This window comes from Podarcis bocagei (genome assembly GCF_964188305.1).
Source record: "Podarcis bocagei genome assembly, chromosome: 1".
In the NCBI taxonomy this organism is placed as follows: Eukaryota; Metazoa; Chordata; class Lepidosauria; order Squamata; family Lacertidae; genus Podarcis; species Podarcis bocagei.
In genome coordinates this window covers 85354048-85372567 of record NC_138125.1, presented here as the reverse complement: position 1 = coordinate 85372567, position 18520 = coordinate 85354048, and the positions used below count along the sequence as shown (strand labels likewise).

Here is an 18520-nt window from a genome sequence, read left to right as displayed (position 1 = left end):
AAAGCAGCAACTCTCATGACTAATAACAATACAGGATGCAAAAGATTAAACATGATGGATTTGATCACCATGCCCTGCTTTTATGTTTCCCAAAGGGCTCCCACTCTGTCTAGGGGGCACAATACCCCTTTGTTTTGCCCAGGATGCGTTATACTCAAAAGAGGCTGATGACTTCCATGGGTTGAGCCATTAGGTCCAATTTGATTTTAATTAGCCCCTTATCATTTTAATACTGCTCCTGAATTCCCAGAGAGCCACTTGTCGAGCAACATCCCTGCCAAGGAAACAGCCATTGGCAATCCATCCAAGGCCAGCTCAAGTCCACCTCTATTCCTTCTGTACACACACTCACATGGATACACGTCTCCATACTGGTTGATATAAGATGATCCAATAGAGGAAAGGGGGGAAAGGAAGTTGCCTGTAAGCTTCTTTTGCCTTTAAGGAAAAGCAAAGCACAGAAGCTCTCACATTTCTTTAAAGAGTGCCAGCAGTTATCCATCGGGACCAGACGCTGTCCCAAGTGTTAATGTTGGCGAGGTTCAAGGATGCTGTTATTGCTGATGGAATCTCAGGCACTGCCAGGTTTCATCTCTATTGACTGCTTGCCTACATTAGCCACATCCCATCAGGACGCAATGGCCCTTTAAATACAATTAGTGCAGCAGCTGCTAATGGAAGGTACTACAGTTAAGCCCCTTGGCCCAAAGCATAAGATGCAGCTCCTGTACAAAACTCTACATAAAGATCACTGGCGCAGGTTGCGCAAATATACGTAGGTCTTTCCCTGCTGCTGCAGAAGAAATGGTTTGATTTGCTTTGACATACACCTCCGTGCTAGAAGATGCTTTTCATTTGTCCGGGCTGTTGCAGGGTGGGGTGTCACACAAGAACAAGTCTCGTCCAAATTCACTTGATTTTTATTAAATCAGTTAGCCACGATAAACAAAAATGCAAAGAGAACTTTAAAAAAGAAAAACCAAAAGACATCAACTGAATCTGACCAGGGAAGCAACACAGTGCCCCCATCTTCCAGCTGTATGCCACATACCACTGAGCCCGCCATCTAACAGGACACAATGCATCTATAGCAACATGAAGGTAGAAAAGGGGCAGGGGTGATGGGCTTTCTCTGCCCTCTTTTTAGCACAATCCATTCTCTCTGGATGGGACAACTGGCCCTGACTACAACCTGCAATACTGGGAGGGGGAACAACTGAAGCATTGTAGTGGTGCCAGCTCTCCATCCATCCTGCCTGGAACAATGTCCTCTTGGCCTCACCTCCACAAATAGAACCACCACAACACCTGCAAAAAGGGTGGGGAATCGGGGTGTTTGTGTGGGTGTTTCTTGCTAATCTGAACCAGATGCAGATTCTGCTGAGCTGGGTGGGGTGCTGGCGATCTCCTCCTCATCAGAATCCTAGAAAAGAAAGAGGCACAGGTATTGTTAAGAGCAAGGGAAAGATTCAAGATTAGCTGCATGCCTTAGAGTCTAAGCCAACAGAAACAGCGCCGGAAAGGGGAGCTGCTGGGTACCACTGGGACCAGATCAATTAAGCTTCAGCTGAACAGCCAACTGCAGTAAAAGCATACAATAAATGGAGCAAACAGGATGTTTAAGCTGCATGAAGATGGGGAAATCTAGAAAAGCCTGTGCTTTTATTTACTACGCTAGAAACACAAGAGTGTGTACAATGTAACAGGAATGAATATGGTTCAGCAAATGGCAGTAAAAGGACAGGAAAACATGGAGAAACCAGGGAAAAATAGAAATCATATGATATATTATTAAAGCCAATATTGTTCTCCAGCTTGAGCACTTATACATAACTGGCTCGGTATTCTTAAAAATAGCAAATTTCTAGTCTTCATGGTTGCAGAGCATAGTAAAGCAAACGCTTAGAAACCAAGGGGGCTTTAAGCAGGTCTTTGCAGTGGTGTGCCTTTTACCAACACCAGACGTCCGTGTTCTTCCCATGGCTCTCCACCTATCTTCCCTGCCTCAATATCTTTCCTGTTGTCCTTTCCTCCTGACACTGTCCTATAAGACTACACACCGTGAAAAATGTTCTTAGCTCTGAAATACAAATTCCATAAATACTTATTCAGCAAATTAAAACACATGAAGCAATGCAATGTCTCAAGTGTGGAGACTAATGAAAGTAGGTAGATTATGGATTGCCATGTTCACGGTTAGAGGCACTCTACCATTTCTAGTGGCCACAAAAGGACCATCCTGTAACTTGTGGTGAAAACATCATGGGGGGGGGGTAATTGGTTGCTCTTCTGTAGCAAGAACTGGCAACAGGATTCTGACCTGAATGGAGCATGTTTTCCTTCCCCTCCTCCCTAGCTCACTGGCAGTGGCACTGCATTGCCACCACAGAGTGCATTGCCACTCACCTCCTTCTTGTCCTCGCCTGAGGAGCTATCATCACTGGAGACAAACTCCTTGCTCTTGAAACTCTCTCCAAGTTGTTTGGAAGGGCTCTTGCTCACAGACGATTTTGCAGATGCAGGTGCCTTCTTCTCTGGCTTGCCTTTCCCTGGCTTCTCTGGCTTTTTCTTCTTCTTGGATTTTTCCCTGTTCGTGTGAAGAAAGAGATAGGGTGCTGTAATGGCAGAATTGGCAGAATCCCTTTGGGGCAACAGAAGCACTATGGAGAAATGAGGAAGGGAGTCTGTTTTCTTGTTTGTGGGGGAGGGACACAGCTACTCACTTCTTGGAGCTGTCTGACTTCCCTCCTTCAGTGTAGTCCTTCATTGCCTTCTCGTAGTCCCTCTTGGCATCTTCAGCTTTGCGATCCCATTCCTTCATCCAAAAAGAGAACGTTTTACTCACTACTCACGCAACCCACAAAAAGAACAACTCATGCACCATTTCTGCTAACACCAGGAGCATGTGTATCCCATGCAATAGAAACTGAAATCCAAAAACTCAAGGAATGCAGAGTCCTGAGGTTTTATTTTAAGCCCATTGTTCTTTTCCTTATGCCTGTGGGTCAAGGCTGAAATGGATTCAACTGAGGTTCAAAAACCCAGAGCTGGATTTAGTGACCAAGTGGAAATGCATAATCATCAGGATAAAACAGGATTTAACTGTCTCGGGACATTATGGAATTCCTGCTGGATCAGACCAAGAGTCAATTTGGTTTAGCAACCATTTCTCACAGCAGGAATTCCCTAATGTCCCAGGGTTTGAGGCAGGAATCCTTTCCAATCCTAGCCTGACACAACAGGGATTGAACCTCTGACCTTCTACGTGGAAAACATGTGGTCCACCACTGAACTACCACCCTTCCAAGACACTTCAGAGAAACCTCCAGAAAGCAACAGCCCTCTCCCACTGTCTGCCCCCCCCCCAGCAACTGGCATTCAGATGAACAAATCATAAACAACTCCCAAAAGTTACTGGCACACTTCCACATCCATAAAATGTTATCATTATCAACTCATCACCCACCTCTTTCTTCTCTTTGGACATTCCTTTCCAGAGTTCTCCGGCCTTCTTGGACACATCAGTGACACTCATGCCAGGACTATCTGCCCTGATCTTGTCACGGTTAGCATTGAGCCAGAGCATGTAAGCAGACAAAGGTCTCTTTGGGGCATTGGGGTCTTTCCCTTTCTTACCCTGTGGGAAAAGGGAGGGTGAGAAGAGAGAAAAATCACAACACTTCACCTCCAGGTAAAGGGAAGCCCTGCCTATTCCACAGATTCCGGAAAAATCCCTTCCAGTCTACCAAAGCCACCTGCATAAAGACCTCTAACTTGACTTTTGACTGTAGCCAATTGCCCTTCCAGGAATCTGCAGCTCTGCAAATTGCGACACACAGTTTTTGCTCCAAATCCTCTTCTACTGCCCCCTTTCCCCCTTATATTCCCAAGACTGGTTTTCATATTCACTGCACCACTAATAAGCATGGACCAACTTGGCCCCCAGTGCCATCCCTCAATTTCAAAGCCCATCCTGCCACAGCTCTCCCCTATGTGAGCAGATTCACAGGGGAAATAAATGCCTGTTAACCTCTCTATGTAAGGAAAGACTTCGGCAGTGAACTCTCCTTAGGTACCCTCAATAGCTTTACTTAAGTCGATTAATGTTTGAATGTGTTCAAGAGTTTTAAAACAGTTCTTGTTCCGGTCTCAGCTAACACAGGCGCAAGTTAACACTGCTGGTCCCGATTCAGTTCAAAATATGGTCCCTTGTCAATATATCAACTGCTGATTTGTCTGCTTGCTAGGTGTTTGGGCACCACTGAGATCGAGGAGCAGGTTCCCCTCTGTTTGGATGCCCTTTTGAATCAAGATGACAGAGTGCACCTTTCAAAACTGCACTGATTTGTTTGGTTTCTTAGGAACTCCCAAGCAATGCCCAGTGCAAGGCTGCTGATTTGTAACTGTGCACTTGTTTGCTTTCTCACAGGCACTTCCAGCTCTGACAGGAAGCACTCAAAGAAAGCCAGGAAGAGAGCGGCCTTGAATTCAACAATCTCCACATCCTGGTTGCTCTCACCTCAGATGGCTTCTTGCGAGGCTTGCGTTCTTTGACAATTTTGGCTTTTTTGGCAGGTTTCTTCTTCTCGTCACTGTCTCCTTCGTTGCTAGACGAGCTGGCTGAGGCATTACTGTCAAACCTGTCACAAGGAAAAGACACCCAAAGAAAGAGGTGGGTTCACAGCTTCCTAAACCCACAAACAAATCCCAGTCACTTTTAAAATGAGAGCACACACTCAAGCTTGAGCAACAATATCCTCATCCTAAGTTTTTTTGTGCTTAACTCTCATGTGTCAGTTACACTACATCAGTGCAGTGTAGTGGTTAGAGTGCAGGACTAGAAATAGGGTAACTAGGGTTCAAATCCCCACTCAGCCTAGCCTACCTAACAGGGTTGCTGTGGGGATTAAATAAGGAGGGGGAGAACCATATTAAACAGCATCTCCAGCTCCTTACAGAAAAACTGGGAAATAAATGCAGCAAATAAATTAATAAGTCCCAAGAATGACTTGGATGCTGCAGGATCATTAAAATCAGTAACAAATATCATAAACAGATAGGTCTATATAGCCCGATTAGAATAAACAACTTATAAAATTTAGAAACACTGGAAGCCCTACCACGACTGCTAAAAATTGTTAGATATACAGTATAGGATTTCAATAAGCCGCTGCATAGACTTGTCAGAAACTATTCCAGCAAGAGCGCACAAAGCAGCAGGTATCAATTGACTGTTAACCATTACATGCAAACATCAAAAGCAATTGCCTTTTATACCCTTCATCTGTCTAACCTGCCCCAATGTTCATACTTCAAAGACCAACCAGACAAGCCTTTTAAGTAAGCTGACGTTCTTAAAGCATTTGAAATAGAATGGGTCCATTGTCATGACTGCCCACCCTGCAAGATGCTCTCCAACAGCTTAAGTGAAAGCACACCCAGATTACTAGCTCCCAACGTTTTCTTGAATATTCAACCCTGTCTACAATTTTAGACTGATGAAAGGACAGCATATTTCACAGACGAAGATAAAAAGCACAAGACTGTCAAAGTGAGGACAGGAAAATTGGCTTTCAGATGGAAAAATCAAAACTAGAGACTGAATTGTTAGAACCCAATACTAAGAATTTATCCAGAATGTATAACTTGTTGCTGAAATGGAATACACAGGATGAAACAGTCAAATCGGCTATGATTAAGTGGGCACAGGATGTTGGTCATAACATTATGTCAGCTGACTGGGAATGGTTATGGAACACCGGTATTAAATTCACGGCATGTAATGCCTTAAAGGAAAACATTATGAAAATGGTCTATAGGTGGTACATGACCCCAGTCAAGCTGGCAAAAATTTATCATTTGCCCGACAACAAATGTTGGAAATGTAAAGAGACTGAAGGTACCTTCTACCACCTTTGGTGGACGTGCCCGAAGATTAAGGCTTTCTGGGAAATGATCTATAATGAAATGAAAAAGGTACTTAAATGTACTTTTCCTAAAAAACCAGAGGCCTTTCTCTTGGGCATTGTCGGCCAATTGGTGTCAAAGAGGGATAGAGCTTTTTTCATGTACGCTACAACAGCAGCAAGAATACTCATCGCAAAGTATTGGAAGACACAAGATCTACCCACTCTGGAAGAATGGCAGATGAAAGTGATGGACTATATGACACTGGCTGAGATGACTGGCAGAATCCGTGACCAAGGAAAAGAGACGGCGGAAGAAGAATGGAGAAAATTTAAAAGTTATCTTAAGGACTATTATAAACTTAATGAATGTTAGAGTGTTGTGGTTTTCAGGAACAAAGGGATACAGTGATATAAGGTCAGAATATAGAGATGACTAAGATGACAGAGGTTGGAAAGTAACAAATGGGAGTTGCTATAAAATTATGGACATTGGGATGCAGAAAGGGGGGGGGGTATGGGGAAGTCCCAGAAAAGAGGTTTATGAAAATATGATATGAAATTATATGTGTATGTTTGTCTTTTTAAGTGTTTGTTTGTTCTATAAAATTTTGTAAAACCAATAAAAATTTTATTAAAAAAAAAAAGACTGTCAAAGTGAGTCGCAAAGTGTTGCCTTAAATTTAGGACTCAGATTTCCCCACTCATTTTGATAACCAGTGGTTGCACCCAGTAATGCTGCTATACGAGAGGAACAGGCCTCCACTAATGCAGTGGGACTTCCCCTCCTCCTTGCAGCTCTGACTGTACACCGTTACAATCGCTCAAGAGGCTTTGGAGACCATCCTGAGGAGATCTGGGTGGGCTGACAGTAGACAGAGAAAAGAAAGCACGCCACCCCTGCAAAAGTGGAAACCTGCTCATGTGGCATGAACTACAACCCCAATTTCCTACTCCCCAAATGGATCCTCACAACATTATAACAAACTGTTCTTCTTCCCATTTCACCCTACTATTGTCATCACTCCAATACAGATGATCCAACTTTCTTCTGTTGGAAGTCTCCTAATCATGTGTTTTGCCTGCTTCCATACGGTCATATTGAAGACCCGCAGTTCGATGTTATTGCATCCTTCAGTGTTACACTGGTCCCTTCCAAGCACACAGCTTCCTCCAGTAATTATTAAAATATTAATATCATGCCTTTTGATTCCTAACAGAGCCCTCAATGCAGCATTCAACAACACTATCTCCAGCAGGCTGAAGCATTTTACTTACTCTTCTGCCACATCCTCTTCCTCCTCCATAGGATTGAATGATTCATCTGGAAAAAGAAAATCTCTGTTTTTAAACCACACTGATGAGAACGAAATGTAAGGCATGAAAAAGCAAGCAGGAATGGATTTGGCCACAAACCAAAGACAGAATAGGCCAATCTCTGTATCTCCAGGCTGCAGAAAAGCTATTTATTCATTTACTTATTTCATATTTAAGTAGCTAACAAAAGAAATGCATAAAATAAGCCTTTTTGCAGACATTGTATCAATTATGCTATTGAATCCAAAAGTTGCAATGCTCATATTACTGAAACGAAAAAACTAAGCAATTATGCTAAAGTGTCTGGATTCAAAATCAGCAAATCCAAATCAGAAATAACATAAATGGACATTTCTCCATCTGACCAATCAATCATTCAAAAACAGATAGGTTTTTAAATCTGCTATAAGGAAGTAAAATATTTGGGAGCCCAGGTAACAAAAAAACCTGTCAGCTCTAAAGAAAGCAAACTTTACACCATTACTTTTACAAGTACGATGGGATCTTAGATCTTGGGAAAACTTACATTTAGCATGGTCAGGACGCATAACCATCTTTACAGCAGCTATCCTTCTGAAATTTTTGTTTCTCTTTCAAGTGCTGATAATTATGATTACACCCAAACAATTTAAAGTTTGGCAGTGCTCAATGAACAAGTTCATACACGAAGAGGGAAAGTGCAACTAGGCTCCAGAACTATGTATGGAAATGTTTAAAGCAGCAGATTTGGAATCCCACACCTCCAAACTTCTAACAAAGCCTTTCAACTAAAACATCTGATGTCACTGATGAACAGTCAAAAGAGCAAACCATGGGCAGATATAGAAATAAGCTTGACATACAACAAAACAAGTGAAATGTCTCCTGCACTAGCAGTATTTGGCTTATGATCCCACCCGCTCAAAATTACCCTAATGTTGATCTCTTAGCCTTTCTATTGACAGCTGCCTGTATGGAGATAGTCAGATACTGGAAAATTGGTGTTGGGCTTAACAAGTATAGTCCATAGCATTGGCTTAGATATTGGCATGTCAAGTCGAAGCGGCAAAGGGCAGACACTATCCACATTCCTTTTATAATGTATGGCAAATGCTTCTTGAAAACATAAATTGTTGAGACCATGGCAGAAATCTATCAAACATTCATGGGGAAATGTGGCATGATCTTTTAGCGTAATCAAACACAACTTTATTATATAACATGACAAAAGTTTGAAATACGATCAGTACAAGTTATTTGTTGTTTACTGTTGTAACAACAGTTTTCTCAAAATGTATCTTCTGTGCCATGAAAAATAAATATAAACATATTTTTTTTAAAGTTGTATACTGTTCAATTATTAAAAAAACCAAACCCCAAAGAAATTTTCAAAAAATGGCTTACCCGTCTCCTCCCCAGAGTCTTCACTGCTGTCATTTGCATGCTCCTCACGAATTTTGCCCTCCTCCTTCATACGCTCCAAGTAAGCATCATGTGAGTCCTCATCCGAACCAGCATAATCATCATAGGGCACACTCTTCATGCCCTAGAAACATAAACAAAGCATTCCATGGAAGCTTCCCAACTCCAGTGTTTGAGCAGACACTCTCTCTCAACACTTTCCACACCCAAAACATGCAGAGATTCTAAAACCACAACTCCCAGCATGCTTTTGAGCACACATACTGTATGGAAAAGGCTTCTGTTTTAAACACACACACACACACACACACACACACACACACAGAGCAGATTCCTCAAGAACTGAATGCATGCTGTCTCCTGGGTCTGCTAGAACACACCTTCTCTCCTTAGAGGAAGGGAAGAACCATGCTAGTAAGGTGGATTAGGTGGAAGCCACTTCTTGAGCAGAGCAGGCTGCTGCCCCTTGCCTGTGGTTCATGCAAGCTTATACTATGGTGATTAGGAATGTTCACCACAGCCATGCAGAGGAGACCTGAACCAAGAGGAGGAGGAAGAGGAGGGGACAATCGCACAGACCTTTTTCTTCTACAAGGAGAGAACAGAAATTGAGAAAGGAGAAAGCTCCGGAGAGACAGAGAACCCCCACCCTTCCCCAGTAGATCAGGATCAGGACCAGACAGTAGTTGCCTTTCCCTGTCCTCTCTCTTGCCCACCCTCTTGTAACAGGTACCTCCTTCAGTCCTCTGTTCTTGATGTTCAACTTCTTGGTATTCACAAAGTCAAATAGTTTGCCATATTCTTCTCTGCAAGGAAGAGAAGCCATAGATACAATCATCTCGCACAAGACTAATACTCACTTGCCTGTGACAAAACTTCACAGAACAGCAGTGAATCAGTTGCTGCCAGGGAAAATAGATCCTATATTGTGAGGGCACAGAGGGGAACTGGAGAACGGAATATTGTGTTTTTAGGACCTACCTTAGTTTTATGGTTTTAAATTGTTTTGAATATTGTTTTTAACGCTGTAACCTGCCCTGGGACCTTAAGAGTGAAAGGCAGGTAACAAATTAATAAATAAAAATATATGCATGATGCAGCTATTAAAATGAAAACATCTGAAAATTATAGGTCACACATATGCAAGCAGCATAAAGAACTGTCTTTCAGAATGGGAAGGGCTCAAGGGCAGTGGCAATTCTGCCCCTTTGCACCACAATGGAAAATATTATACAGCTATAGAGGTGGCTGAGATCAAAAGCTGGTGAGCACACTTGTGTCTCTATGGGTCTGCTACAGTCCATTCACTCACCTCTCTATGCTGCTGAAAGTGTATTGCATTCCCTGCTTGGTTTCTATTTCGAAGTCGAAGGAGCGTGTGGTTGTGGTCCCACGGGCAAAGTTCACAAAAGAAATCTCATCAAAGCGAACATGAACAGGTGGCTTGTGCACGTAGATGAAGCCACGCTCTAAAGGGTACAGGAGGCCCGAACTAGCCTTATAGGAACAAGTGATGCACTGTGCCCCGGAATGCCTGTAATAGGGAAATAAGAGCCATGCTCAATTTTGGCCATACCTTTCTCATTCATACCCCGGTCAAATCAATGACAGCCAATGAATGGTTCACAATTCCTCTAACCCAGCATGGAGGCATTTCTCACCCCTGGAAGTTGCCAGGCACGGTGATCTTCCGGTTGACAAGAGCTTTCATGACACGACTGACCATCTCATACAGGGAGCCAGACATATTCTTGGTGAGCCGACCCTCAAAGCGCTTCTCTACCTCATCCCTGTTAGAGAGAGAGACAGAATAGAAGTTAAGAAAGTGCCAGACTCAAGGGGCTGTTGAAAGATGTTTTAAATACTAAGTGTGCATGCTTATGTATGTACAGTTGACTCACAACTTATGCACATTTAACTTGAGGGATCACAGCTTTATGCTGAAAAAGCACAGTCAGCAATTCCACCTGCCATTGCATTCACTCTGGGAGAGCATTCTGAGATCCAGGGACAGTCTGCAGTAAATGCCGCACTGTGCCTTTTATAGTTTCTACCTTCCCTGGACATAGCTCCCACATAAGCAGAGAGTCGCCTGTGTGTGGGTGTGCACAGGCATATATGTACACATGGGGGTCGGGGTTGAGAAAGGTAATAATAGGGAGCAGGTGGAGACTAGAACTAGCAGTCTTAAAGTTAGAATGTTGCACTGGAAACTCCGAGGTCTCCTTGTGCAAGCCAGTCTCGTTCTCGTTCTCTCCCTCTCCATACAAACACACAGAACAAGTTTGACAGAAATGGAAATGCAAGAGACTCCAAAGATTACTACAACACCAATTAATTGCAGCAGTCTGTGCAACTGGGACAAAAAAACACTTGGGCATGACAGGTAGAGTCAAGCTTAGAAAGCATCTAGGGGAAGCAAACACAGATAGACTGTAAGGAATACAATATTGTGAATGGTACGCACTCATTCATGTTGAGGGTCAAGGAGATGTCCTCATCCTTTGAGAAGAGTAGGATAAGAAAGTGGTAACGTGTTTGGCCTTGCTTTATAGGAGGATCTAAGCTGATCTGGAAGGAAGCAGAGATCATCTTCACCTTCAGCAGGAGCCCTGATCCGAAAGCACCATTCCCATACAGCCTAACCCCCACACACCACGCTGATACCACATGCATCTCTCTTTCATAGAGACAACCTACCCATTACAAAGCCCTTTCCCCTTGATTTAAGACAGCAACAGAAATCCGAATTTAATCCTAGACAGCAGCAGTCTCTACAGACTCAACTAGGAGAATAAAAATTTGCACTTCTTTTCAGGAATCTTCAGGTTCAGACTGCTGCATAAAACTGAGTATATTTCTCACACACACCCTTTCAGAAATGTTAAGAGACATTATAGTCTTTTTTATTATAAAAAAAACAACCATGCAGAATGTCACTATGTAGCCTTCTCCAAAATAGCATGGTCTAGCTTTAGATATGACCACTCCCCTAGAACTGCAGATGCTCACAGGTAAGCAGACAAGGGCCAAACCTCCCCAGGCTGTATATGCAGTTGCTCTGCTTGCAATAACATGTCAGACATTGGCAATGCCATGTCAGACTGGACATGCAAGCTCTGACTTCCTTCTGCCTTAAAGGCCAATGGCCTTCTCTTTTTTGTACTTTTATTTGTTTATTAAAGATTTTGTTGATTTACAAAAGTGTGTGCACTGTCTCTCTATCGTATTTTTTTCCCATGTAACATTTTTACAAATCAGTTTCATTTGTTGAGACATTAAGGCCAATGGCCTTCTAAGCAACAAATAACTTGGCCGGATGTGCAGTCTGGCATAGCAGGTGCCACAAGAACACCTTGCTGCTTTCTAAGAAAAAATTATGTGCTTTAACTCCATCTGATAGGAAGAGATTATTATGTGCAAGTTAGCTATGCAACGCTGAGGGATTAGCTCTTGCATCTCTATCCACACCTGCTGCAGTTAGAAGGAACGAGAGAGCCCTAAGGCCCGACACCTTAACACAGTGCTGAAACAACAGGCCAGCTCCCCTTATGCCCGGAACGCTTGCAGAGAGGGAACCAAGGCAGAGCAGAAGAATAGGAAGGATACATAACAATCCCTGAAATTTTATCTGAGACACTGACTGTGTACTGAGTAGAAAGACACCTGGATTCTTCTCCCCAGAGTGCAACATAAGACTGATAATTTGCTTTGTTTCTGGTTTTTTAATTAGTAACAAGAACTTATTTATTTTTATTTCATAAAAGGTATACATCATTTGATTGCAAAATACCTCCAAGTGATTTACAAAAAGATAAAACAAGAAAATCAAGAAAAAAAATCACAACCATATTTTTTAAAAACTTAAAATACTAACTTTCAAAGCACCAGGATAGGTTTGTGTAAGCAAGAATGTTTTTAGCAGGCGCCCAAAAAAGAAGGTGCCTGTTTGATCTTAATAGGCATGAAGTTCAGAAGCGCAGGTGCTGCCACACTAAACAATCAAGTTCTTACAAATCTGGAACAGGTATTATGTGGTCCCCACAGTAGTGCCAATTCCACCGATCAAAGCAGTTGAGTGGGTGCATGTGGGAGTAAAGAAATCTCTTACGTTAACTGGTCCCAAGTTTTCAAGGAATGAAAGGCCCTGGCCTCTCTCGTAAAGCACAAAGGGGAGAAGGAAGAAAACCTATGAATGGAGCCTACTGCATGAAGTAACCATCATTCTTACTCCTGACAGGCAACCCCTTCCCCCCAATTCCACTGCTGCTCACCACGAAGAACATCTGGCGTTGGTCTTTATGGGGCAGCAGAAAAAGCCGCAGAACGGTGGTGTAGGGGATCTTGTAGTCAAATGTCTTGCCATGGAGGTGCAGGAAGGTAGGGTAGATGCGGATGTCATATCGACCACGAGGTGTCAAGCACTGCAGCTCTCGGAAGATGCAGATGGCATCTCCGGTGGCCTGGATGACGTCTGCCTTGGATAATACATTCTGGGCAAATGCCTGCAGTAAAGAGTGGAATGAAGTTTTTATCAACTAATGCTCTCTCTCCCACCCCAAAATCATCTCTACTCAGTTCTCACTCACCTCCACGGGATCCACGCCATCCTCCTGAGTGGGTGGCACGTAGAAGCGCACCTCCATAAGCGACACTTCAGTGTCGTCATTCTGGTGGAACTCCAACGTCACTTCATTCTTGCCAGTTGTACACTGGGAGACATTACTGAGTGGGATCTCAAAAACTGGCTGCTCACCAATGTCAAAAGAGAGAAGCTGCCCTGCAAAAGACCAACAAGGTATCTTCCAAGAGAAAATAATAATACATTCTCAGTCACTCTCCAACCCAAAGTAAAACAAAAACAACCTTCTCCATTCTTTTCTCTTAGCTCTGTCTTCGAGACACAGTGCCAATTTCCCTTGGGGTCAGGGTACCACCCACCACACCCAAACATACCTCCAAACTTCACTGTCCCCCAGTTCCACCCCTTCACACACAAGTCTTTTTCAGCAAGGTCTAAGTGAAAGTGTGTCTTGAAGAAATCTGAGAGTTTGTCAAATTCCTATGGAAGGAAAATGCATAATCAGGGAACAGTCAGTTAATGCACTAGTAAGGCAGCGGTATAGAGTAGCCATTTGCTGTGAATAACTTTCTGCACCTTGGAAATTAAAATAAGCTACATTCAGAGGCCAGAGCAAAATTATGTCAATACTAACAAGTATTTTTTATATAAGCTAAGAGTTAAGAATTGCATGCTACAAGAGATGCATGAAACTAGAAATCCCATTGTAGAACCGACATCTCCTTTATAACAGCCTGCAACTAAGGCAACACACAACCATAAGGCTAGAGGGAAAAGGCACTTTTGCAAGACCAAACTGGATATGCAAACTGGTGGAATTTCAGGCAAAAATAAACACCCAATGGCAGATGCTGCACAATATCAACCTGTCTTGATCCATAATACAAAAAACCGCTCACCCCACCAAGTCCTGAAGACCTGCTGAGGGCTGTACTGTATCATGCTCAGAAGCAAACTCATTCCAAAAAGAACCTTACCGTCTCTCTGAACCCATCATATTTGTAGACGTGACCGTTCTTTGTCAGGAGTTTGAGACCATGTCCCAGTGCCACTCGTCGCCAGATGCCCTCTGCCAACTCTGATGCCTGAATATTGTCCACTTTTCCTGTTTTACTGTTCTTGAAAATCACACCTTGACGGTTCAGTCGCAGGCGGCCATCATTCTGACCCACAAGAGACAGAAGGTTAGCAGGTGCTTTAGCTCCGTGGCCTCTCAAAAGCTTGATAGGCTCTTCTCCTAAAACAACTCCATTTATTCCTCAAACTGCCACCAAATCCCCTTTTAAAATACTATTTAGAACAAGTTGGACAAGACATATGATGTGGTGTTTATGGCAACTATCCAACAACTACAATAATTCCTTCCACTATAATTGTTTTCTCCCCAAACATTTGGAATGGGACTCAAACCACTCAGTAAAGCAGCAGTGGGGAACCTCCAACCCACAGACCTAATTAGGTTACCAGTAAAGCAGCAGTGGGGAACCTCCAACCCACAGACCTAATTAGGTTACCAGACCTCCCCATTTTGCCTGCAAGCCACACCCACCTGTCTTACACCTGATGTGCTATATGCTATCAGGGATAGAGAAGGTCAAAATGTGGCTGGTCCAAAAGTGGGGTTGCAGTGTGCTTTCTAAGCACTTTGCTAAGTGATTTGCCTTGGCCCACAGTCAATTTCTAACCATATAGGGAAACACCAGTGACTTGATGTTGCTGTGATGTCAAGTGACTGACAGGTGGGTATCCCCCCCCCATCTGTCAAACTTTGCTTTGGCAGCGAGAGGAATATGGAGCCAACCTAGTGGCCAGATCTAGTTTTCTGCTTCTACAGTAAAGTGTCCAGACATCTGTTTTCTTAAAAAAGACAATGTTTACAGCACAAACCTAACCATATTTGCTAAGAAGTAAAGCCCTATTTATGTAAGTAGGTGTTACTTCCTTAGAAGTCAGCCTCAGAACCTTGCTTCATATTCAGTTTTAAATTAAGCAAATATTTGTGGCTAGGAATCACATTTATATAGATCTATAGACTCTAGCTCACAAAATCTTACACCATAATATATTTGTTAGTCTTTCAGTTTGCCACAAGAGTCTTTGTTGTTTTGCATCCAGAAATAATCCCAAGTGATATACAACCAGCCTGCCAAGTAATCCCCCCAGTGGCATTAACAATGCTGAATAATAAAAAGGCTTTAAGGCACGTTTCATACCCAGCTGAAGTCTCAAGATGCATTTTAGTGAGTAAAGAATTTGCCACCCAAAAAAGTTATTTCTCCACAATCCTCAGGAGCCCAAAGCAAAAATGTGGGCTTCATCACTCTTGAAACATTTGTTCACCGTCCTAAATAATGTATTCTCATAGGCCCTCCTGCCATTATGTTTAAAGTATTAACCTCACCGAACCCTTAAGGGACAGAGCAATATTATTTCTTACTCCCCTGTAAAAGATGGCATACCAGAACACCACAGATCATACAACAAACTTGTGGCAAAGCACTAGGTTTCTAAAGTGGCAAGGTGGCATCCCATCCAACAGGTCAACCTTCCTCCAAACATACTGCTTGTTCCTCACATAGCACCATATGTTACTTTCCTCCTTTCAGGCTACCACCACCACCCCATTAACTCACCATCGATCCCTTCACTTCTTGGTATATTTCATTGAATTCCAATGTATCCGCCATGTTGACAGCACCTCCAACCGCCTCACCCCACTATGGCAGGGGTTGAGGCCACACCAGCAAAACGTGCTGAGCTGTTCAGGGGGAAAGTTTTGCAAAGGGAACCAAGCAGGGAGAAGACAAGACGCCTTAGTCCTTCCTGGAACGTGGGATCTTCTCCATCTAGTTCTAACAGAAGCAAAGGGAACACGAAGGCACAGGGGAATAGAAAACACTTGTGGGGAGGCGAAACCTGGGGAGAAAGCAGAAAATGTTTTGTTTATACATGGGAGACGGGAAGAAGACGACGACTTCTAGCAAGCTGCCTTTGGCCAACTCGGTTAAAAACCACCCCTGCCTCACAATGCCTACTAGGAAGTACACACACCAAACCCCGCACCCAGGAGCCCCCGACCCACAAGATGCTCAGCGCCGCCACAGCGCAACACGCACGTCGTCTATTTGCGGGAGCCAAAACTCGCCTCCTTACGGAGCAGCAACAGCGCACACCAGCCGCCTACTCCTGCTGCTACCACTACTACTACCGCAGTTTCCCATACCAACCGCGCTTAAACCGAAGACAATTGCCCCCAGCCCTCGCACGCCCGGTTTTGAATCCCCCCCCCCACCTCACCAGACGCACTTTCCCGCCTGCGCAACACGAGTCACATCCTCTCCCCTCCTCTCTAGAAAGCTCACCTCACTTCCTCCTTCCGGGGCCGTTGGCTTTCGGTCCCACAGTCGCTTAGTGTTCTCTTGCCTCTCCGGTTTGAAAAAGAAAGAAAATGGAAGAAGGCGGCACGACTCTCTACGGAGGCCGTGGGACGCCGCTCTATCGCGCAGCGCCTCTATGGTGGGACTGCTCGGAAGAGAGTGCCGGAAGCGCGCTCCGTTGTAGACCGGAAGTGCTCACGGGGGAATCTTGTTTGAGGAGACGTTTGCCTTTCAGCCTGGAGTAGTGGGGGGTTTTTTGTCGGCATGGAGAGAGGGCCGGTCTTTCCTCCCTCCTACCCCGTCTCTATGGGCTTCCCATCCTGGGAGCGAGGCGCGGCTCCTGTGAGGAGCGGCAGTGTGACTCTCTTGATTGGTTAACGCGGGACTAGGATGGGACTCTAGAGCGGGTGTGTGGGGCTGCCTGTTCAGTATTGCTTTTGCCTCCTCTTGATTCCTAAATACAAGTCGTTCATAAAGGCATTGAACAGCAGGGCTAGGACAGAACCCTGTGGCACTTCGCTTTTTTCCAGGGTGATGAGGAACCATTAGTGGCCACTCTGGGTTCAGTCAGGCAACCAGCTACATACCCACCTAACAGTTACCTCGTCCAGACCACATTTTACCAGAGTCTCCACAAAAATTGGGGTGGGGGGGGACAACTTTGTCAAAAGCCTCACTGAAATCAAGGTACACTACATCCATAGCTTTCCCTGATCCACCATGCTTGTAACTCTATCCAAAAAGAAATGAGATTGCATGATTTGTTTTTGAGAAACCCATGCTGGGTGTTAGTATTCACAGCATCATTTTCCAAGTGCTCACAGACTGTTAAATTATCTGTTCTAGGAGTTTTCCTGGTACAGTCATACCTCGTGTTACGTTTGCTTCATGATACTTTTTTCAGGTTGCGTCCCGCAGATGCACAAAATGACGTCATGCGCATAAGCTGCGAATCACAACCCACACATGCTCAGATGTGCAGCTGCGGGTTGCGTTCTGCTCATTTTGCAAACGGGGCTCCGGAATGGATCCCGTTCGCAACCAGGGGTACCACTGTACAGTATTTACTTCAAGCTGACCTGGGTCTTCTTTTTTTCCATTTTCTGAAGAGGGGGGCAACATTTCCCTGCCTCCAGTCTGCAGGAACCTCACCTGTTCTCCAAGAATTCCCAAACATAGACTCAGGCTCTGAGATTACATCCACAAGCTGCTTTAGTACCCTTGGGTGCAGCTCATCGGGCCCTGGAGATTTGAATTCATTTAAAGTAGCTAGGTGTTCCCTTACCACCTGCTTTCCTGTCTTGGGCTGCAGCTCCTTCCTTGCATTATTTATTCTGTTAGCACCAGGTTGGGCACTGCTTTCCTTTTTGGGTGAAGACAGAGGCAAAGTAGGCATCTCTCTCTGATCCCAGTAAGAGTTATTTGCTTCAAAAATTATTGCTGTTCCAAAGTTCACAGCAAGTCCTGAGTCCAGCAGCTTCTAAAGTCCTTGCAGCTCTTCACAAAGTGTTCCACTTCCTTACACAATTCTACACAATTCTAATCAGTCTCTGCTGCTTAGATCTCCCACACTTTTCTGGCCAGCACTGAACGCTTTAGCTTTTGCTCTTTATCCACACGGGAGCTACCTACAAATTCCTCCCAGCAACAAAGATAAGACGGTCACCAAACACTTGCATTGTGGGGAATGACTCAGCATTTCCAACTCATGTGCAATTAACCCATTGAACACTTTCTTTAACATATAAATCACTTTTTCTTTACCTGTCTAGCTGAGTCCCATCACTCAGATGAAAGGGTGTGTCACATGGGGCTATACCCCTTTGGCCACAGTGGGCCAAGGACATTTTGCTGCTAGAGACAAAGCAAAATCCCATCCCTCATCCACAGCCCACCCTCTGCTGCGCACCTGCCACACACCACTCACACAATCCACT

General features: G+C 44.1%; 1 protein-coding gene across 4 annotated transcripts; it reads right to left on the bottom strand.

The window, feature by feature from the left end:
• Positions 1–904: 904 nt before the first annotated feature.
• Positions 905–16732, bottom strand: SSRP1 (structure specific recognition protein 1). 4 transcript variants are annotated; one of them, XM_081190644.1, is made up of 17 exons: positions 16569–16732; positions 15840–16122; positions 14184–14369; positions 13581–13686; positions 13214–13404; positions 12899–13129; positions 11092–11195; positions 10286–10414; positions 9937–10158; positions 9358–9430; positions 8607–8748; positions 7185–7230; positions 4520–4640; positions 3467–3637; positions 2724–2815; positions 2407–2587; positions 905–1423 (listed from the first exon to the last, which is right to left on the bottom strand). In XM_081190644.1, exons 2-17 carry the CDS (start codon positions 15891–15893, stop codon positions 1355–1357), a joined length of 2118 nt encoding a protein of 705 aa, XP_081046770.1. In that variant the 5' UTR covers positions 15894–16122; positions 16569–16732; the 3' UTR covers positions 905–1354. The 4 variants fall into 4 exon arrangements, with proteins under 4 accessions (XP_081046770.1, XP_081046772.1, XP_081046771.1 ...); XM_081190646.1 differs by having other exon boundaries at positions 16513–16703; XM_081190645.1 differs by having other exon boundaries at positions 16504–16584.
• Positions 16733–18520: the final 1788 nt, after the last annotated feature.